At 43.9% G+C, this 22518-nt stretch overlaps 1 protein-coding gene across 8 annotated transcripts in view; it reads left to right on the top strand.

Moving 5' to 3' along the window:
- Window positions 1-22518, top strand: part of HUWE1 (HECT, UBA and WWE domain containing E3 ubiquitin protein ligase 1) — a 143248-nt gene that overhangs the window by 107203 nt on the left and 13527 nt on the right. For 7 of the 8 annotated variants that reach the window (XM_082864978.1, XM_082864981.1, XM_082864980.1 and 4 more), the window contains 21 exons: window positions 106-172; window positions 2457-2671; window positions 5936-6147; window positions 6611-6793; window positions 9157-9329; window positions 9679-9827; window positions 10591-10666; window positions 11547-11645; window positions 12234-12367; window positions 12555-12723; window positions 14059-14287; window positions 14918-15096; window positions 15380-15469; window positions 15630-15784; window positions 16976-17021; window positions 18531-18818; window positions 19815-20070; window positions 20265-20395; window positions 20920-21134; window positions 21212-21500; window positions 21641-21743. In XM_082864978.1, coding sequence (XP_082721104.1) covers window positions 106-172; window positions 2457-2671; window positions 5936-6147; window positions 6611-6793; window positions 9157-9329; window positions 9679-9827; window positions 10591-10666; window positions 11547-11645; window positions 12234-12367; window positions 12555-12723; window positions 14059-14287; window positions 14918-15096; window positions 15380-15469; window positions 15630-15784; window positions 16976-17021; window positions 18531-18818; window positions 19815-20070; window positions 20265-20395; window positions 20920-21134; window positions 21212-21500; window positions 21641-21743 — 3458 coding nt within the window. The remainder of the gene's footprint in view (window positions 1-105; window positions 173-2456; window positions 2672-5935; window positions 6148-6610; window positions 6794-9156; window positions 9330-9678; window positions 9828-10590; window positions 10667-11546; window positions 11646-12233; window positions 12368-12554; window positions 12724-14058; window positions 14288-14917; window positions 15097-15379; window positions 15470-15629; window positions 15785-16975; window positions 17022-18530; window positions 18819-19814; window positions 20071-20264; window positions 20396-20919; window positions 21135-21211; window positions 21501-21640; window positions 21744-22518) is intronic. The other variant, XM_082864983.1, reaches the window with a different exon arrangement.

Below are 22518 nucleotides of genomic sequence, written 5' to 3'. Positions count from 1 at the left end.
GAGAGTCTATAACATTTACAGCCAGTACCCTGAAAAGGAGTCCTGCCATTTGGGGACAACTCTCTTTGAAATTAATAATGGCTCAGGAGTTTTCTTCCTCCATAGAGTCAGGTCTTTGCTGCAGATGGTGCCTCCACTGAGACTTCCACATCTGGGACAGCCCAAGGAGAAGGTAATGGTTTGCTTTTCTCTTGTTCTTATTTCTTGAGAAGACAGCTTGAAGAAACGGAGTGTCCTGGGCAGACAATAGGGGAATACAGGCATAATTGTCACGTTTACTTGCGTAAGTGAACTTTCTCGGGGGTGAGCACAGCGTTCTGTAAACAAAAGGTCCATCCCAGTTATCTGAGACCAGATTAAGTCTTTATATTCTTCAGGAATTCAGGAATACATGCAGATCTCCTTAGAGCTAGCAGCTCAGGACTGTAGGCCCCATTGCCACCAGCTCTAGAAATTACAATGCTTTCTTTAGGGTCTTCAGAAGACTGCCATTTGATTGCCCCAGTGAGAGCTGGTGCTATAGGCACAACAGTGATGTTAAAGAGTGTCCATTAATGACCCAGAGCCAAGTAAATCAAAGACCCTGGGCCCAAAAGCCAGCTTTCTATATCATCATTTCACGTGTGCCTACGTTTTCTTATTGGGATCTATTCCATTTCATAGTATATGGCATCCTGGCCCTGCACCCACTCCTCATTATATGCTAAAGTTAATGGAACTTGCCATTAAAAAGAATGAAATTTGCAGCAACATGGATGGGCTTCGAGGGCATTATGCTAAGTGAAATAAGTCAGACAGAGAAAGACAAATACTGTATGGTATCACTTATACATGGAATCTAAAAAAATAAACTAGTAGGACTTTGCTGGTGGGGCAGTGGTTAAGAATCCTCCTGCCAATGCGGGGGACATGGGTTCGATCCCTGGTCCAGGAAGATCCCACATGTCGCAGAGCAACTAAGCCCATGTACCACAACTACTGAGCTTGCACTCTAGAGCCCGCGAGCCGCAACTACTGAGCTTGCACATCACAACTACTAAAGCCTGCACGCCGCAACTACTGAGCCTGCGTGCCTAGAGCCCGTGCTCCACAACAAGAGAAGCCACCGCAATGAGAAGCCTATGCACCACAACAAAGAGAAGACGCCACTCGCCGTAACTAGAGAAAACCCGCGTGCAGCAATGAAGACCCAACGTAGCCAAAAAATAAATAAATTTTTAAATATATGTGTGTATCTTTAAAAAACTAGTAAATATAACAAAAGAGGCAGACTCAACAGATAAAGAGAACAAACTAGTGGTTACCAGTGGGGAGAAGGAACTGGGGAGGGATGGTATAGGGGGTAGAGGATTAAGAAGTACAAACTATTAGTTATAAAATAAGCTACAAGGATATATTGTACAACATGGGGAATATAGAATAAATAAAGTTAATGGAACTGTAACTTAACTAACCCAGTAGTGGTTGCTGTGGTAACATCCTTTAGTTCTACTCTTTAAACCTCTCCGTATATTTCTTTTGGTAGCGTCCATGCTAGCTTATAGAACTTTGGTGCCAGTGACACTATTCTGGCTACAAGATTTATATGGTGGATTCTTACTTTCTAGCAGTTTCAACAGAGCCCATTGGCTACTTGCCAAGAATTAGAGAAATGTCATGTGGAAGCAATTCTAATGAGACCTTTCAAGAGCTCCTCCTTGACAGGAAGGATCTTTGAAATCTAAGTTGAGATGTACTTAATGCCAGTTTAGTCCCTGGAGGATAAGCTTAAAAGGCTAATAATTGGTAAAATATTGGTTAACTCATTTTGGTGGACTTACTGCTCATATGTAGTGTATAGTGTGGGTGATGGTAGTATCATTCAAGGGAAGCATCATTGCCCACTATGTGGCAGACTATAGTAGACACCAAAATGAATCAGACTCATTCCCTGCACTTAAAGAATTTTGTCTAGTGAGGGTGACATGCAGTGCTTTTAGTACAAGATAACTGCTGGAATGGAGGCGTGCTGGGATAAGATATAGTGGGCACGTGATAATGATAGCATGTCAGTATGCCTGGATGAAGCAGGAAAGCATTTATAGAGGAGATCATCTTTTGAGCTTAGCTAGATTAAGTAAATGTGTGCCACACAGACATGTGGGAAGAAGAGGTAAAAAGTGTATACAAGGCATGTTTGGAGAACTACTATTAGTACAGTATTTCTGGAACATAAAATGTATAAGAGGAGGGAAATGGCGGAAGATGTGCGAACAGTTGGGTAAAGCCTGTCTGTTGTAACTATATCCGTAGAGCACATCTGAGACCTGTGTCATATTAGCTATCTGTCTTTCCACTGCAGTAGGAGGAGGGCATTCAATTTGTACTAGTGGCCTGAAGTATCCTTTCCACCTAAGACTTGATTTTGCCAATATTCCAGTGTGGAATTGAACCAGTGTTTGGCTCTTTCTCAACAGCTTCAACTCCGGAGGAGTCTCGGGATGGGAAGAAAGATAAAGAAGGGGACCGGGCGTCTGAGGAAGGCAAGCAGAAAGGCAAGGGCAGCAAACCGTTAATGCCCACCTCCACTATTCTTCGGCTTCTGGCAGAGTTGGTGAGATCCTATGTTGGTATTGCTACCCTGATTGCCAACTACAGCTATACTGTGGGCCAGTCTGAGCTGATCAAAGAGGTAAGATTTCTAATTTCTGCTTAATATTTTATACTGTTAATCATTTGGATACCTGCTATGTGTTGGATGTTTTGCTAGGAGCCCGTGCATGCTAACCCAGTGATGAGAGAGGCAGAGGCCTCTTAAGACACATTAAAGAGCTAGGCCTTTTTTTCCATGATGTGGAGCCATCAGGCTCATTCGCAGGGAGTGAGTTGATGTAGTTTGTTAATTTGTTTTGTAGAAAATCACTTGGTCTGCCTTATTAGAGACTGCAAAAGGCAAGGTTGGAGTCAGAGAGACCAGTCAGGATGCTGATATAGTAGTCTAGGTAATACAGGACCTTGATGAAGTTGGTGGGGGAAATGAATGAGTTGAAGAGATGTTTTAACAGTAGAAATGGACGAGATGGGATTTGGAGGATAAAGGTGAAATCAAGGATTCGAGAGATGTTTCTTGTTTTGTTTTTTTTATTCCTTTTGTTAGAGGAGGAAATGGTTTGAAGAGAAAATATAGAATTTGAGAGGTATCTGTGGATCACCTAGGTAAAGGTATCTAGGAGACAGGAGAATAAATGAAGTACACAGTATTGGAGCTTATCTTCCAGATGTACTCACACCTGTGCAAAGACACCTGATGTGGTAATAGTATTGGTAATAAATAGAATATAAGAAAAGCCTAAATGTTCATCAGTAGAGCATGGGAAAGAATGAAGTCATATTTTATATGTCCTGATACAGAATTATCTTCAGGTTGGATTTTTCAAGTGAAAGGACACTTTAAGAAACCATATCATGTTCCCATATATGTAAAAGGGGTACCCAAGGAGGTTTTTTTCATAAAGGAGACCTTGTTTTGGAGGTCACATAGTTATTTTATGGTTAGTAAGCAGTAAAGGGTGTGAGAATGGAACAGGGGCAATAATGTTGCAGACAAAGAATCTATGACAGCAGCTGCCATTTTTTAAGCTTAATGCAAGCTTTTAAAATGCATACAAAAATACACAACTCCTAAGTGATTCACCAGTTAATTTTTCTTGGATGACTACCACTAAATTCAACATTAGAAACTCCACAAAAACTAATCCCACTCACACCTTTGCACATCTCCCCTTCCCCTTTGAACTTCCATAAGGTCACCATTATCTTGTGTTCGTGAATTGGGTTTGTGCTTTATATAAGTGGAATCTTACAGTATGTTCTGTGTCTGGCTTCTTTTGCTTAACATGTTTGCAACTACATCTTTGTGTGTAGTTTTAGTTTATATTCATTGCTGTATAGCATTCCATTGTGTGAATGTAACACAGTCTTATCCATTCTAGTGCTTATTGACAGTTGGCTAGTTTTCCTTTTGGAAGTATTAAAAGTAGTGCTGCTACAGTCACTCTCATACAAATGTCTTGGTACATACATAAGTTCATGTCTGTGTGTGTATTTATACACACACACTCAACACACGTTCATACGTGAGTTCATATATTTCTGTTGGGTGCTATGTGCCTAGGAGTGGAGTTGCTGGTCTGTTCAGCTTTAGCAACTGATAACAAATTTTCCAGAGCAGTTGTGTCAATTTATATTATCACCAGCACAGCATATGGGTGTTTGGATTATTTCACCTCCTTGCCAATACTTGGTATTCCTGTTTTTCATTTTAACCATTCTAGTAGGTTCATACTGGTATTGCATTGTGGTTAAAATTTCCCTGTCTTTATTGGCCATTTGTATATTCTTTTTTGTGAAGTGTCCAAGTCTTTTATTCTTATTTTCTACTGAGTTCTTTATATATTCTGGATATAAGCCCTTTATGGAATGTGTGTATTAAGTATACATTAGGCGTTTATTTCAAAGCTTATACTCATTTATGCCAGTTGTAGTTATAATAGCATACTTATGGAATAAGACACTTAATTGCAAATTTATTAAGTATCTGCTTTAATATGTGTCAAGTCACCCACTTACTGGTACTGGGTACTCATAGGTGCTTTATAGATACTATTGATAATCCTCACCTCAGCACTGCAAGGTTGTTGGTATTGCTCCCCTTAACAGAGAGAAGAGAAGGCTCAGAGAGGTCAGTAACTTGCCCAAGGCCACACTTCAGAGTAGCAAGACTAGGATTAGAGCCCAGGTCTCTGGTTTCAAATCCAGATTCCTTCCACTCAGTCATGGTTGCACGAATCCACTCAGTTGCCCAAATTGCAAGGCTTTTTTTTTTTCAGTTTTTACTGGTAATGTTACACTTTTTTTCAGAAAACTGTTTTAAGTTTGTATTTTATTCACTACTGGGAAATTTTTATTTCTAATAGTTAACAGGGTCACCTTATCTTATTACCCAGAGCCTAGAATTATTCAGTGCATTTTTAAAAAATATTTATTTATTTATTTGGCTGCACCGGGTCTTTGTTGCAGCACCCGGGCTCTTTTAGTTGCAGTATGTGGGCTCTTGGTTGTAGCATGCAGGATCTAGTTCCCTGACCAGGGCTCGAACCCAGGCCCCCTGCATTGGGAGCTCGGAGTCTTAACCACTTGACCAGCAGGGAGGTCCCTTCAATGCATTTTTTAAATTGAGGTAAAATGCACATAAAACTATCTTAAAGTATACAGTTGAGTGGCATTTTACATTCAGTGTCGTGCAACCATCATCTCTATCTAGTTCCAAAATCGCCACTGCATTTTGATCCAAAATCTACTTGAATGACAACAGAACTAAGTTTCTTTCTAAGATAAAGAATTATCAGGGCAGAAATCATTTTTAGAGGGGGAGGGAAAGTCTGACTTAATTTCCTTCCCTGTTATTGGGCCTTTTTTGATATTTTAAGTAACACTGCATTAACTATTTCTGCATATCCATATCTGTGACTGTGCTGTGTGTTTCTCATTCAACCCCTGCCAATTTTTAGCCCAGGGTCCTGGGCACATTGTAGGTTTCAGTAAATACTACAATTTAATTAGAAACTGGAGTAATTGTAGCACTGAATTAGGGATCAAGGTTTGAATCATCGCCATTGACTTAAGTTCTTTGGCAAGCCACATTTCTTTAGGCCTCAGATTAATGAAGATGTGTAAGCTTGTGAAAAATGAATGGAATTTGGAAGCATAAACTCAAGATTTGTTACTCACTTGGCTTGCACCTTTAAGTCTTGGTTTTTTCGTCTATAAAGTGGGCCTGATAATCAGTGACTGGATGACTCCAAGGATCAGTTCTGTATGCGTGTACCTTGTTGATGTGCAAACAGTATGGCGTAATTGTGCTTGTGAGTAAATGTCACGATTAATGACTTTTCAGGACTGCAGTGTGCTAGCTTTTGTCCTGGACCACCTCCTCCCACATACCCAGAATGCAGAAGACAAGGATACACCTGCCCTGGCCCGCCTATTCCTCGCAAGCCTGGCTGCCGCAGGGAGTGGCACAGATGCCCAGGTGGCCCTTGTGAATGAAGTAAAAGCAGCCCTGGGAAGGGCACTGGCTATGGCTGAGAGTACAGAGAAACATGCCAGGTAAAATCCGTGCCTGACTTAGTGCTAATAACCAGTAGCATCCCCTAACTTCATTCTTGTCCCATAGATTCCTTGCATTTGAAGAAGAGTTCTGGTCATCCTGGCACTGTACATTCTCTGGTTCTCTCAGATAGTTCTAGTGCTACCAAATACCCAAAGCACTAATGACACTTGGAGGAGGTGGGTAAACGGCTTAGAGAAAACAAAGGGATGTTTTCATTATATTTCTAGGGTCTTCAAGTAAGAAGTTGAGGGGGTTATTCAACTTTACTTTTTCAAATTATGTTTAAAGAAAATGAAGAATGCCTCCACCCAGGGAGTGAGTTCTTTCTTACCTGTTTAGATGTTACTTCCAGAAGGAAACACAGAAGAAACCAGGAGGGTTATCTGAGGCAAGTTAGTGAAGACGTGGCCTAAGAATGGGCTGTATTCACGTGATAGAGATGTCAAACTTCTCTCCTAGGCTTCAGGCAGTGATGTGTATCATCAGTACTATCATGGAGTCCTGCCCCTCCACCTCCAGTTTCTACAGCAGTGCAACAGCCAAGACTCAACACAATGGCATGAACAACATCATTCGACTCTTCCTGAAGAAGGGACTGGTTAATGACCTGGCCAGAGTGCCTCACAGCCTGGACCTGTCCAGGTAAAATTATTCCTGACCTCCAGCACCAGGCTTTTGCCCTCTTCTTAATCGTGCTTCATACTTGTCCATTTGCCTAGTATTTCATGTATCCTTGCCAGATAAGTAATTAGCAGCCAGTATGATAGGAAGAGTTTGGATGTAGGCGGGAACCTGAGTTCTTAGTATTGTTGCTTTTAAGCAAGGCACTTTCCTTTCTTTGGGCCTTAATTCTCTCATTTGCCACAAACTCATGAGTTGGTCTGTATCAGTAGTTTTTTCCCAAGCTTCCCCCCTCTTAATTATTGTAAGAAGATTATTATGGACCTTGTATTACATCTGGTTATGTCCTCTGAGTCTCTGTTATTCTAATACAGGTCCTTAATTTTTTTAATCTTCATTTTATTGCTGTTGTTCATGAACGAATTTATTGAAGTGATCAGACCTGTAGAATGTTTTCCTAGATTTGGTCCACTTGGTTCCACGAAGTGTAGTTTAACTTGTTGCTTTTACTCCCTGTTTGCTGTAAGCTTAGAGGTAGAGGCTTAATGGAGCAATTTAAACATTATTTGGCTAGGATATATCATAGATGATGATGTACATTTCATATTGTATCATGGGGAAATGCATCTCTTTGAACTACCATTAATCATGATAAGATTGACCACTAGGGTAGAGTGATAATCATCATTGTACTGTTATATTTTCCTCCTTCTTACCAGAAAATAACAGTGTTATTACTTCAGCACTGTACAAATGTCTAGTTCCCTATCAACCATATACCTAATTAATGGTCTTAACACCAGTTGATAATCCTTGCCTGTGTCTTTTAATTTCTTAGAGGGTTATCGATGACAACTTTGTAATTTCTGTCATTCCTTCTACATTATTAGCTGCTATATTTCTGTGATTCTAGCTCCAGTTCAAGAGGGAAAGTTGGTTACCCTATAATACAGTTCCTACTAAAAAGCCAGGATAAAAACTTAATTTTTTCCCTTCAGTCACCAATTTTCAGAGTAAAGTCAAAAATGGATTAAACTCCACCTCAAATACGAGCTCTGGCTTTCTATTTTCTGTGTAGTATTATGGACTCATGAATTTTCCTTAATTTTTAAAATCTGATTGAATTACTTGGATCACTACAGTTATCCTTCTTTTCATGCTCATTCTTCATGTTCTTTTTCATTACACCTTTGGGCTTGTGGGACCTCTTCAAACTGACTTCTTTGTTCATTTGATAACAACCTCATCAGTTTTTTTAAATGTTTAAAAATTTTGAGCTCACAGTATAATGAGCACTGTATGTCTCACCTAGATTAACCAGTGGTTAGCATTCTGTCCTATTTGCCTTAGTTCCCCCCCCCTCCTCTTTTCGTGAGGTAAATCATTTGAGATTTGTTATAAACGTGATGCTTAATCTCTGAATACTTCAGCATGTGTCTCCTAAGAACAAACATTCCATTACATAGCTAAAATACCGTCATCACCTCTAAGAAGCTTACCATTAATATAATAATACTCACTATGTACTTCATATTCATCTATCTCCAATTATTCCAAGAATGTCTTTATATCCCGGAGGAGAGTGTGTTGATCCAGGATCCAGAGAGCATCATTCATTGTATTTGATTGCCACGTGTCTCTTATTTTTTTGACATTTGACTGTTTTGAAGAGTCCAGAAGGTCGAATGTCTTATAGAACATCCCATAGTCTGGATTTGTCTAATTGCTTCCTTATGGTTAGGTTCAGGGTAAACTTTTTTTGGCAAGAATACTACATAGGTGATGTTTGCCTTTTTCAGTGCATCACATCAGGAGACGCATAATGCCACTTGGTCCCATTATTGGGTGATACTAAGTTTGATCACATAGTTAATGGTTAGAGTTCCACTTTGTATTAACAAATTATCCGTGAGGTGATGCTTTAAGTTCACGTGAAGATCACGTGAATATCCTATGCCCTGAAGATTTTTAACTCACTAGTTTTAGCATTCACTAGTGGTCTTTACCTAGATCACTTAACATTGCTGGTTGCAGTGATAGTTTTCTGATTCTCTCATTCCTGTTTATTAGCTGGCATTCTTATATAATGAAGACCTTTTTCTGCCTGCATTTGTTTCCCTGTGGCTGCAGATTATATTTAATGTGTTATAATCTATTACCATCATTATTCTTTTTGATGCTAAGGTTTGGCCTGTGGTAATGACCCCATTAATTCTTTAAAGCCTTCTTGCTTTTGAAGGCCTTCTGGCACAACAAGATGTCTCAGGCTCACCTTGTACCTTCCATGTCCCATTCCTGGGATCAGTTGTTACTCTGATGAGCCTTGGTTCCTTTTAGTATGGATTTCTGTGCTCAGTTCATCTCTGTATCTTCCTTTATCTCAGTCCCAACATGGCCAACACAGTCAATGCTGCTCTGAAGCCTTTGGAAACACTTTCCCGGATTGTGAACCAGCCCAGTAGCCTTTTTGGCAGCAAGAGTGCTTCTAGCAAGAGCAAGTCTGAGCAGGATGCCCAAGGAGCTGCTCAAGACTCTAATAGCAACCAACAGGACCCAGGTAGGGAATCAGCCAATGGACTGGAGAGCTGGCCGGGTGGGTGTAGTTATTTTATGGGCATGGCATCACAACTGTTCTAGCTTGGTATTGTTTCCCTGGGAACTTGCTGGCCTTCCACAGATCTGTCATAGTGGCGTGGGAATCTGCCCCACAAAGAATTCCTTAAAATTGCAGCCTTATTTGGCTATCCTCACACGTAGCCTTGTCTTTTCCTTTGTCACCCATTCATTTATTCTCTGAGAACTTGTAAATTTGCCCAGGGAAGGGACCTTACTGTCTTACGCTTGTCTCATGGTGCCCTGCACATAGGCACCCTTTGATTATTTTGCTGGTTGGTTGATTGTTTCAGGCGAGCCTGGGGAAGCAGAAGTGCAGGAGGAGGATCATGATGTCACTCAGACAGAGGTGGCAGATGGGGATATCATGGATGGGGAGGCTGAAACCGACTCAGTGGTGATTGCTGGGCAGCCTGAGGTGCTCAGTTCACAAGAGATGCAGGTAGGGAGGCAGATCACCCAACATACCCCTGTTGTGGTGCTGAACCAAACCCCCAAGTGGTGTGGGTGGGTGAGTACTTTAGATCCTTGCCTAAATTCATTTGTCTATTTTGCAGAGGAGCACAGATGATAATGCTTAGTAGATGCTCAGTAAATGTGTTTGAATTGTATTAAATGAGGGGTGGGTGCAGAGCCAGGATGCCATATACTATCTATAAAATGGAGTAGATCCCAACAAGAAAACATAGGCATGGGTGAAATGTTGATATAGAAAGCTGGCCTGAGCCCTTTGGGCCTAGGGTCTTTGATTTACTTGGTTCTGGTCATTAATGGACACTCCTTAACATCACTGTTGTGCCTATAGCACCAGCTCTCACTGGGGCATTCAAATGGCAGTCTTCTACAGACCCTAAAGAAAGCATTGTAATTTCTGGAGCTGGTAGCAATGGTAAGAAATGGGGCCTACAGTCCTGAGCTGCTAGCTCTAAGGAGATCTGCGTGTATTCCTGAATTCCTGAAGAGTATAAAGACTTAATCTGGTCTCAGATACCTGGGATGGACCCATTTGAAGGGCAGTCTGAGTGTGGATTGGCAGCACGTGGTAGTTGCTGTGCTCTTAGCACCAAGTGTGTGGTGTTTCTGTAACATCCTCTGTCACATATTATCCTAGAAATATATGCCCCCTTGCTGGCTTTTTTTAGGGTTGAGCACCAGCACAATGATAGACTTGTGTGCATCCATATATATGTTCTATTTCTCTCCAGGTTGAGAATGAGCTGGAGGACCTGATAGATGAGTTGCTTGAGAGGGATGGCGGATCTGGGAACAGTACAATTATAGGTGAGAGCCCCAGAACTGAGTATAGCCTCTTCCTTTGCCTCAGTCTCTCTCGGGAGGACCCTTTTTCTCATCATCTGCTTGCTCAGCTCTGCCTAAGGGCTCATAGCCAGCCTAGATTGCTGCTTGTCTTGATGTTGACAGTCTTACAGATGAGAAATTCACAAGCCATCTACAGACCTGTGGCTGGTCTGAAGTGTTGCCTGTGTCGGGGAGGTGGAGGGGGTGGCCATCAGTATAGATAATACATCAGGCACATCATAGAGGCCTAGAGGAGGCTACAGGCACATCAAGAGTGTTTATTCATGGAGGCCTAGAGGAGGCTATGGAGGCTGTAGGGTGAGAAAGTACTTTCCTTTCAGTTCTTCAGTGAATCCAGGAGCTTTCTGCCTCTAAGTCTCAGTAGTGTAAAAAGAGTGATCATTCCCTAAGGATCTTTTACAACTTTTACAGCTGAGTTGTAAAAAAGTTGCTTTTTACAACTCAGGAAAAACAGCAAAGGTACTCTACTGTCACCTGGCTCCAAGGGTATGTTACTTGTTTTTATTTTATTGATGAAGAAAATCAAAGGATAAACAGAAGTAGACATGTATTCTTAAACTTGACAAGGCTTTTTCACACCCATTATCCTCTGTGGTTTCACAGTTAGTGGGATTGGCAGGGCAGATGTGATCATCCCATTTTACGTATGAGGAAACTGAGACTCAGACAGGTAAAGTGACTGGCCAAGCTCACCTAGCTAGTCAACAGCAGAGAACCCAGGTCTTCCTCATCCAGAAAAATAGTGGATATCTGCTGGGTGTACATAGCTACTTTAGGCCCACCCAATCTGGAAAGGGAAGTCCTCTGTTGTTCAGTGAAGGCTCTGCTCTGTAACCTTCAGTGAGCAGAAGTGGAGAGGATGAATCACAAGAGGACGTGCTGATGGATGAAGCTCCTTCCAACCTCAGCCAAGCTTCCACCTTGCAGGCCAACCGAGAAGGTGAGAGTGCCGAGGCCGGAAAGGCCTCCCTTCTTGCCCTGCACGTCTGACAGACACTATACTAGGGTTTTCCTGGAGGCAGCTGCCCACATGTGCAGAATAAGGAAGCATCTGTCTGCATGCGCTGACATACACCATCCACTTTATCCTCAGCCAGTTTTTCAAATAACATGTTAACTACTGCTTGCCCAAAAGTTTGTCACTTCTTACTTGGTTCGCTTTCTTCTCACCCACCTGCTATCATCGCTCCAGATTCCTTCTTACCAACAGGATGCAGTCAGTAGCAAAGTAGGGCTGGAAAGGCAAGGGGGCACCAACAGACTTGGCCAAGTCCTAGACCATGGCTCCTCAAGCACCACCCTATAGCCAGCCTCCACATTCAGCCGCATGGCTCAGCATATTGATGCATTGGTTGGCACTCTCAGGAAATCGGGGCTGGCTCACTAAGTCTGTACATCACCCCAGATCTGGTTCTTCCTCTCCTAGAGTCAAATACCCCATCGCCTTCCCACTCAATCTGCTGGCCTGCACAGTAGCCTGTTTTCTAGCTACTCAGTATAGTCCTCCAATGTGCTCCCTTTGTTTTAGATTCCATGAATATCCTGGACCCTGAGGATGAGGAGGAGCACACTCAGGAAGAGGACAGCAGTGGCAGTAACGAGGATGAGGATGATAGTCAGGATGAAGAGGAGGAGGAGGAGGAAGATGAGGAAGATGATCAGGTGAGGGGGGACTGTGTTTGGGTTGGTTCAGACGTCCTCTTCCATGGGAACACACAGCTGGAGAAAACCAACAGTCTGGGTTGCTAGCCTCAACGCCTCCCTCCCTCATGTGCAAATGTGGCCATGACACCAGACTTCAGAAAATCCTTACCTCCAGCAATTCTCCATCTCCTATTTTCCCCTTAAGGAGGATGATGAAGGTGAAGAGGGAGATGAAGACGATGACGACGATGGCTCTGAAATGGAATTGGATGAGGATTACCCTGATATGAACGCTTCTCCCTTGGTCCGATTTGAGCGCTTTGACCGGGAGGATGATCTCATCATTGAGTTTGACAACATGTTCTCCAGTGCTAGTAAGACACAGGGGCTCAGCTGGGTTTTATCTCTTGCTTCTTATACCCTGAACTAGAGCAGCTATCAATCTGATACAGAAAGCACCTCTTTTCTTATGCCAACTTCCTGGGGCAAGGGATATCTGAATCCATCTCTCTCAGTAAGTGTATACCTAGAAGGAGGAACTGTGAGAGGCTCCTTTTGTTCTCTCCACCTCAGTAAACAGGCAGCCAGCCATTTTAGAGCCTGGACAACTTGATGATTTGCTTGAATTAAAAAAAAAGTGAGACCAAGGCTGACTGCATCAGGCACCCATGTGTACACTACAGTGATAGGGCAATCACTAATCCTTATGTCTGTAACACTGGATCTTGAGAGTTTGGGTAGACACCTTTGAGCTTGGCATTGGGGAGTAGATTTGAACACATTCACTCTGTTCATCAAAAATGCATCTTTTCGGAGGAGAGAGTGAATCTCTTCTCTCTTCCCCCATCAACGTCAGAGTTCCCTTTTAGCATCCAGTTCTTAAAACCAAGCTGTCTTGAGAAGGCAGGTCTTTACTCCCAAATCACAAGCATGATATAGCAGAAAACACTGAACTGTTCTGGTCTGTTGTCTTGGCCAAGTAGTCTCTTACCTCTTTGAGCCTCAGTTTGTCACCTTTGAGCCTCAGTTTGTCACCTGTAAATGAAAAATGTGAAAAGAAAAAAAAATGGGGTGGATTACATAATTTTCAAGATACTTTCTATTTTGTGATTTTCTTTGCATTTTTGTGATTTCCATCAATCTTCCTTATTAAGTTGAGCCTCTGTCCATTCAGCAAATTGAACAAATATTTGAGGTGTGTCCTAGGTGCTAGGGATACGGCAATAAAAAAGAAAACAATCCTTTTCCCTCATAGGAGCTTATGGTCTATTAGGAATATGAGTCAGCAGGCATTACGTTGTAGTATGATAAGAAAGCACAGAGTAAAGGGTTTTTAGGCCCATTTGTAGAATCAGAAAAAGTGATATCTAGGCCAAAAACAAAAGTGCAGGTGAAGAAGGGGGAGAGGAGTCGTCAAGGTGGAGAGAACAGCATGTTTCTGAGGGGCCTACAAGCATCACTGTGGCTTAGTATAGAGAATGGATTGGGAGCAAGTACTATTTAGGAGGCTGTCGCAGTATCTAGGTGAGAGATGGTGGCATAAGCCATGGTAGTGTCAGTGATCGTAGATAAGGCGTGGGAATGAGGGAGAAAGGACAAAGCTCAGGTTTCCGTGTGAGGAAGTAAGGCCCAGGAGACATGGTTCTGCTTGAACAACCACAGAAGAAATTTCTTTTTGGCACTGACCCCTTCGCATACTGTCCTTGCAGCAGACATCCCCCCATCCCCAGGAAATATCCCTACCACCCACCCACTGATGGTACGCCATGCAGACCACAGTTCCCTGACGCTGGGCAGTGGCTCTTCTACAACGCGTCTCACCCAGGGCATTGGGCGCAGTCAGAGGACCCTGAGGCAGCTGACGGCCAACACAGGCCACACCATTCACGTTCACTACCCTGGGAATCGTCAGCCCAATCCTCCTCTTATACTCCAGAGGTGAGTTACAAGGAAGATTGTTGGGCTCAGTGAGCTTCAGCATTGTCTTGACCTGGGGGGATAATGCTCTTGTCACACACACAGATAATGTATTTGTCCTGTTTCTTTGTGGATTATATGTGCAGCCTTTGGGAGAATACCAAATTGTATAACATGTTTTTCTGCTTAAGTGTCCTGTACATACAGTCAGCAGTCACTAAGCATCTCATACGCCAAACACTTAGCACTTAAGATATGGTCAGGACAGGATCCCTGCCTTTTAGCTTAGAGTTTCTCCCACTAGGGAGAAACAATTTTAGAAGTGAAAGGAAGGAATATAGTTATCATAATGGTCAATGCACAGACGGTAGTGGGTGTATAAGAGAGATACTGTACCCTAACACAGTGCCTGGTATTATCAGTGACGCTCACTCTGTTCCAGGAACTATGGAGTAATACGCAACCTTAGCCCAAAACAAGTTTGCAAACTGATGGAGTAGTTAGAAAAGTAACTAAGACTTATGTGCAATATGATCAGGTCCATAATAATGTCATGCATTTCGTAGAGGATACAGAAAGGATCTCACAATAACAGTTTGCAGTGTCCCTGTGGATGTACAGTGACCATGGTACCCCACCATCACCCTACAGGTTGCTTGGTCCCTCTGCTGCTGCTGACATCCTTCAGCTGAGCAGCAGCCTTCCCCTACAAAGCCGAGGCCGGGCCCGCCTCCTAGTGGGCAACGATGACGTCCACATCATCGCCCGGTCTGACGATGAACTACTGGATGACTTTTTCCATGATCAGAGTACAGCTACCAGCCAAGCAGGCAAGTTTATGTGGTGAAAGAGAGGGTAACGTTTGTCTGGTTCTTTTTCCCTGCTGAGGGAAAGCAGAACAGTATCTGCCCTGCCTGGAGAAATCCCATTTTATAGGAGCCAGAACCACTCAGTGATTTAGCCAAGGGCAATAAAAACCGTATTATATCTGGATACCTATGATGTTCCAAACCTTGTGATAGACATTGGGTCCTGTTAAGGAAATACTGCAATTTTTGGATCAATTGATGCATGACAATGCCAAGAGTCTCACTCTCCTTTGTTTCTCTACAGGGACCCTGTCCAGCATCCCCACAGCCCTGACCCGTTGGACAGAGGAATGCAAAGTTCTTGATGCTGAGAGCATGCATGACTGTGTTTCAGGTGTGTGGCAGTTTGGTTATCAGGGCAGTAGTGAGTCTTCCAGGGCTGGGACAGTGCATGGAAAGTTGTTTCCCTGGTTCTCTGTGGCCCCAAGCTCTGCCTCTTGGCTTTCTCCCCCACCTCCCCTGAGCAGCCTCCGATCTTTGCTTCTTTGGTCCAGTTGTTAAAGTGCCCATTGTCAATCACCTGGAATTCCTGAGGGATGAGGAGCTGGAAGAAAGGCGGGAGAAACGCAGGAAACAGCTAGCTGAGGAAGAAACAAAGATAACCGACAAAGGCAAAGAAGATAAGGAGAACAGGGATCAGAGTGCACAGGTGATTCCCAAGAGCTGGGAGGATTCATCTTTGGCTATGTCTGCCTTAACTTTCCCACGGTTTTAGCATACATGTGGCTGGCCCCAAGAGTCATTGAAGATTCTAGGACGTTCACACTGAAACTGAGAAATGATCCACTTCAAATTCACTGTACACTTGAATGGTTTTTAGGGGAAAAGAAATCAAACCCAGAGGGAAAATTGTTTCTCCTGTGTTTTGCTGGGGAAAACTGGAGCCAGAACCAGAGCAGCTCCTGACTCACCAGTTACACTATACAGTCTCTACTTTCAGTGACTACAGCTAGACAAGAACAATGACCTTGACTAAGCCCATGCTCTTAATGGTTCAATTCCGTTTCGGTGGATTGCCTTCTTAAGTGTCAGGGAAACCTTAACCAATATGATTCCATTCCAACATTTGAATAAGTTGGGCTTAGGCTTCAGATCAGAGAAAATGTTCCTACCCTGAACCCCATGACCACATGTCATTTTCTAGGGCTCAATTTGTGAAATCTCTAACATGATTTTGGTTTTTCTGAAACTTCTGGAACCTTGAATAGTATAGCTTTGAAATAAATGAAGTAAATGCTGATAAAAATACGAGGAAACTAAAAAACTTGAGTGAAAGACTTTATTATACCGCACTCAACAGGGCATCAGATTTAAAAGGATATTGTAATGTTCAATTAATGATAACAAGCTTGATCTAACAAATATATCTTTGTATAGAACTTTTGCCTAATAAATAGTAACATTGTTTCAAGCACATGTAAAGGGATAGGAAATAAGCCTGGCATATGATTGAAAAAGCCAGAGTGTACAAAATGAGCTCAAGGAAGGGAAATATATATAGATGAAACTTTTAAGAATTTCTTGCTTGTCTCAACGATTGTGTTCAGGTCATGTCCTATGTCCAAGCCCATGTCCTATGTCCAAGCCCATCTCCAATGTGGTTTTTATTATCCTTTCCTCTCATTGTTTAGTCAGCCCCCTGACAGTTTCTCCCTTGTCCCCAAGCAATCCTTGAGCATGAGTATGTATTAGAGAAATTGGAGGTATGTTTGCATGCTCAAGTGCCCATCTTCCATCCAGGTCATATGTGTCATATGTGGGAGATGGCATCTATTTTAAAGTTGACCTCTATCTCATGTGCTTGCAAAGTCCCACATTGGTCTGTCCCTTTTCTTTGCAGTGTACTACATCTAAGACAAATGACTCCACTGAACAGAACCTCTCAGGTAACTCTCCCTCCCTTTTCCCCTTCTTGCTAATTGATTGGTTTTTTATCCTGACCCAAATAGCTGGCCCAAGTGGGCTGAAGATGAACACTGGTGCTCTGTGGGATGAGGTAGTAGATTGTATAGTTTTAGGGTCATACCCCATCTTGGAGATAACTATACAGTCTACTGTCTTTCCCACGGTGGTGCACTTCCCCTCCGACGTGCTGTGTTTTTAGGTTCTCATTCTGATTATGCTGTACTGCGTTCTGGCATGTGTAGTGAGGCCATGTGTCCTGTCCCCTTTACTGACCCCCATGGTGTGGTGCTTAATGAGAACACCTGATGACAGTGGTTCCTAAATGCTAGTCCTCAGTGGAAATGAACAGAATAAGGGAGGTTTAATGAGTTTTTCAAAAAGCCGAGTTTGTTCAATTTAAAGGACTATTATAAATTACAGAGATTATGTATTTCCTACTTTTTTGGTATCAAAATATTTTTATTAAATGATATTAATGGGATTTTTTTCTTGGCTAAATTAAAAGTTGGTGATCCTGTGTTAGTCTCTTGTCTCTTTATTTTTTCCTTTTTCTATAAATTTCGTGGGTCTGTGGAATCTAAAAGTCTAATAATGTTGCCTTGAGCAATCTGCTTTTGGGGAAGGTAGCTCGGTGGGCTAACTGGTATTACTACTATATGCTTTCTATTTCTCCTAATTTTCCTAACGTCAGTAGCCATTTTGTGATTCTAATAACTGGTCCATATGGTATTATATGTCTCCCCCACCCCTATTTCCTCAGAACTTTCTTCTGCTTCCCTATACCTTCTGTCTCCTTTGGCACTTGAGTTGGGAAATGATTGTACCAAAGCCTACACAGTATTTTTTAAAGCAGTGAAAGAGGGTAGGTGTCCTGGTGCCCTGAATCTGGTAGAAGGTCTTTGAAAGGGTCTGTCATCAGGTAAAATGGCCTTTTGCCTACTGCCCTTGCTAGAGGGTTCTGTTCATGCCGGGGTGAGGTAGTAAGTTGTATTGTTGTGGGGTAGGGATTTTAAGCCCCAATTAGAAGATAACTATACAACTTACTACTTTCCCTGGTGTGTTGCATATTCACATTTAGTCTTAACACCATTGCCTCCATCAGACAGAGTTGTAGATGTTCCTTGGATAATCAGGACTGCAAGAAAAGGGAGGTGGAAGGGGACAGGTGGTATTTAGGGTGAGGCAAGTATTATAAAGTGACTTGAACTCTCCCCCTTCCACCCAGGGCACAGAATGGATTTAATTCATAGGGATCTACAAAGAGTCAGATCTTTTGGTTCTTGGGACTAAGATAGCACTGTGCCTTAGCCCTCATCCTGAGTATACCAGAACAGCCACGAGCTGTTCCTAGGAGCAGTTGGTGACTGAGGGGAATCCTGCATCACTGACTGAGTGGGATACTTGTCATGCCACATGTGCTGATTGAGTGGCTCCCCCGGTCCTTGGCTGATTGCCTTTTAACAACCCCATTGTCGTTCTTTCCGAGAAAGATGGGACTCCCATGCCTGAAAGCTACCCAACAACCCCATCTTCAACTGATGCAGCTACATCTGAGCCCAAGGAGACCCTTGTCACTCTGCAGCCCTCACAACAGCAACCAACACTCCCACCCCCACCAGCCTTGGGAGAGATTCCTCAAGAGCTGCAGTCCCCGACTGGAGAAGCGGGAAGCTCTACCCAGCTATTGATGCCTGTAGAGCCAGAGGAATTGGGTCCCACAAGGCCAAGTGGAGAAGCAGAAACAACTCAGATGGAGCTATCCCCAGCTCCCACTATAAGTGAGTAGAATTTCAAGGTTTACGGGTAGGGGTAGAACAGGGGGGAAGAATGGACATCTTTGTAGTTTCTCTTTACTCTCTTACTTTAGAGAATTTCTAAAGTAGAAGCTCAAGCCCTCATAGTAGGGTCTCACATTGCACATTACCTTTTTAGCTAAAGTTGAGGTTTCTTCTCTGTGTCCTCAAGTGATTATATATACATCGGAGTGTCTTAATGATACTAGTGATGGTGCCAACAGTTTGAGGTGATCACTCTGTTCCTGGCTATCATGCCATGCTTATTTTATTATTTAACTTCTTTAAAAAACAATCATCCAAAGTAGAGGGTGTTATCTCCATGAATAAACTGAAACTCAGAAGTGAAATAATTAGCCCAAGGTCACTCAGTAAGTGGTTGAGCTGTGATTAAAATCCAGATCTGTGTAACTCTGAAGCTTGCTTTTCTTCAACATTTCCAGGAATGGGCAAGCACGTGACCGCACACTTAGCAGCTCTCCCATCCTGGCAACACCATTTATCTCATGGCACTATTTCCCACTGGTTTGAAATGGGGCCTCAAAATTCTTCTCAGCAGTGTTCCAACAGGGTAAACAAGCCTGTTTGCCGTTCCTGCTCTTTACTATACTGCCTGTGACGTGCTCTGGAAAAACCTTAGGGTGTAGGGGGTTTTGCCTTAAAGGAACCTTGTTTGTTTAGACGAGCAGAACCAAAGAGCTTGTGTAAATGATGCCTGCAGGAAATCTGAAAGTGACAGGATCCCTTACCTCGGGTGCCTAGAGAAGATGTTTCACAGGCATGCTTGGAACACTATAAATGTTCAACAGATAATAGAAAGGGCTTGAGATGAGTTTTTTAAAGCAAATGAGATTGAGGGGGGAGCATCAGGCCAGCGTGAAGTGAAGGTGAAGAAGTGAGAAGTCTGATCTGGCTGCTTCTTAATTCAGCCTCCCCCTCTTCGAAGCAGAGATCTAACCTCTCCATGTGACTTCCTCCTAGCCTCTCTTTCCCCAGAGAGAGCTGAAGATTCTGATGCTCTGACAGCTGTCAGCAGTCAACTGGAAGGCTCTCCCATGGATACCAGCAGCCTGGCTTCCTGCACCCTGGAGGAAGCTGTGGGTGACACCTCAGCACCTGGCAGTTCTGAGCAGCCCACAGCAAGCAGCTCCACTCCTGGGGATGCCCCACCAGTTGTGACAGAAGTGCAAGGCAGGAGTGATGGGTCAGGGGAACCTACCCAGCCCCCTGAGGACAGGTAAGCACTGTGTGAGTGAGAGGAGGGCAGGGTGTGTTGGTGGGTATTTCAAGCCACGTTCATACTTAGTAACCAGTACACATGCTTTGTATACTGGGGAAATCAACTTGGCTTCTGTGAGAAAGGGGGTACTATAGGAATATTTTATAAGTGGGAAAATATAATACAGAGAACCTGAAAATGATTTCCTTTAGCTCTACCCCTGCATCCTCTGAGAGTTCTTCCACCAGAGATTCTGCCGTGGCCATTTCTGGAGCAGATTCCCGGGGAATCCTAGAAGAACCACTGCCTTCAACAAGCAGTGAAGAAGAAGATCCTCTAGCAGGTGAGCTTCATGTGTGCTCAGGCCATCCTGGGGCTGTTTAGGCTTCTAGTAACCCTTGGCATGGAAATGCCCACCAGTCGAACCATTCCATCCAGATGGCGGGTGGCATATATATGGGGGGAGGGCCTGCAGTAAGAGGAAGCTGATGCTACACAATGGAATGAGCCCAGGCCTTTGGAGTCAGACTGATCTTAGCTCAAATCCCCTCTCTGCCACCTCCTACTTTTGGGACCTGGAGCCATTAACTTCCCTGATCCTCATTGATACTGAGAGGGTGATGATAGCTACATGGTGGGGTCTTGAAGGTTAAGTGACAGTGCACACACAGAACTTGGCATATAACAGCTGTTCTGAGCCTAGGGAAGGGTGGGTGGGCCTTCTCTCTGTCCCCTGTGTCCTTGGCATGAAATGAGGACAGAGAAAGCTGGTCTCCCTCATCCAAGGCCATGGGTTTCTTTGATCCAAGTACATCTTTAGGCTTCAGTAGAAGTGAGAGTCCCTTCACATCTTGCATATCCCCTCAGGTATTAGTCTTCCCGAAGGCGTGGACCCCTCTTTTCTGGCCGCTCTCCCTGATGACATTCGCCGAGAAGTTCTACAGAACCAGCTGGGCATTCGTCCACCAACGCGGACTGCCCCCTCGACAAATAGCTCAGCTCCTGCAGTGGTGGGGAATCCTGGTGTGACCGAAGTGAGCCCTGAGTTCCTGGCTGCCCTGCCTCCAGCCATCCAGGAGGAAGTATGTGAGCGGGGGGGCTGGTGGTGCCAGGCTACCTGGCTGTGGGTATGCCCCCATTGACTCCTCCTGCTCTGTAGGTACTGGCACAGCAGAGAGCTGAGCAACAGCGACGGGAACTGGCACAGAATGCCAGCTCAGACACCCCCATGGACCCTGTGACCTTCATCCAGACTCTGCCCTCAGACCTGCGCCGTAGTGTCCTAGAGGACATGGAGGACAGCGTGTTGGCCGTGATGCCACCTGACATTGCAGCTGAGGCTCAAGCCCTGAGGCGAGAGCAAGAAGCCCGGCAGAGGCAGCTCATGCATGAGCGGCTTTTTGGGCACAGCAGCACCTCTGCACTCTCTGCCATTCTTCGAAGCCCGGGTACAGAGGGAGGCAAGTGGGAGGGCTCTGGAATGTCTGGCTTTGGCCACATGAGACTCTTTGTTCCCCTTTGTATTACTTGGACCCAGCTCAGCACACACCCCCTCCCCAATTTCAGTTTCCTTTTTCTTTCCTTCCAGCCTTCACCAGTCGCCTGAGTGGCAACCGTGGGGTCCAATACACTCGGCTTGCCGTGCAGAGAGGTGGCACCTTCCAGATGGGGGGTAGCAGCAGCCATAATAGGTACCCTTTGCCTGTCTTTTTTCCGTGCCATACCACCTTCCATGTCTACTACTAGTCCAACTCCCTTTATTTATAGGTGGAGAGGCTGAATGACCTCTCTAGGATGTTTACTTGAATGAATTGGGGAAGCCAGATCTTTGGACTCCCCCTTCAGAAAGCCGCACTTCTGGTTAGTGTAGCTACTGTAGACCATAATCACAAAGTAAGGTAGGCAGGCAGCAGGCTCTAGCTGTGGTTACAACAAGGAAAGCCACCTGCCTCCCACACAAATAGGAAAACAGTGAGAACCGCTTGCCTTGAGATTACAACATCTAGGCTGCAGAAGAGTTCATTATTAACGAGGCCAGAGCGTAGAGTGATCAGTCCCTATTCAGCAGGCAACCTCCTGGTAGTCTATAGAAAGCCAAAGTAAGCATTGTGTCTAGGACTTTATGGGCAGTCCAATTTTAGCAGTTGATACAGACCTGGGCTGCAATCTCTGCTCTCTTCTCAATCGTTGTGTGATGTAGGACAAGTCACTTAACCTATTTGAGCCTCTTGCTCATCATCTCAAAATTGGGTGGTTCTCTAGTCTTTACAGGAGCCCCATGAGGAAGCTGTTACAGATATTGTAGGGTGTCTGGAACATAGTAGGCACTCAAGGAGACAGCTGTTGTTACTATTAAGAATCCTTAAGAGTCCTTGGACTGGACACCCTCCCTGCTCGAGCCTCCTGGATGTATCCAGCTCATCCCCCTCCCTTAGGCCTATGCCTGATCCCAGAGCTCTAGCCGAA

Source organism: Leucopleurus acutus, assembly GCF_964270905.1.
Source record: "Leucopleurus acutus genome assembly, chromosome: X".
Classification (NCBI taxonomy): domain Eukaryota; kingdom Metazoa; phylum Chordata; class Mammalia; order Artiodactyla; family Delphinidae; genus Leucopleurus; species Leucopleurus acutus.
This window is presented reverse-complemented; position numbering and strand designations above follow the sequence as displayed.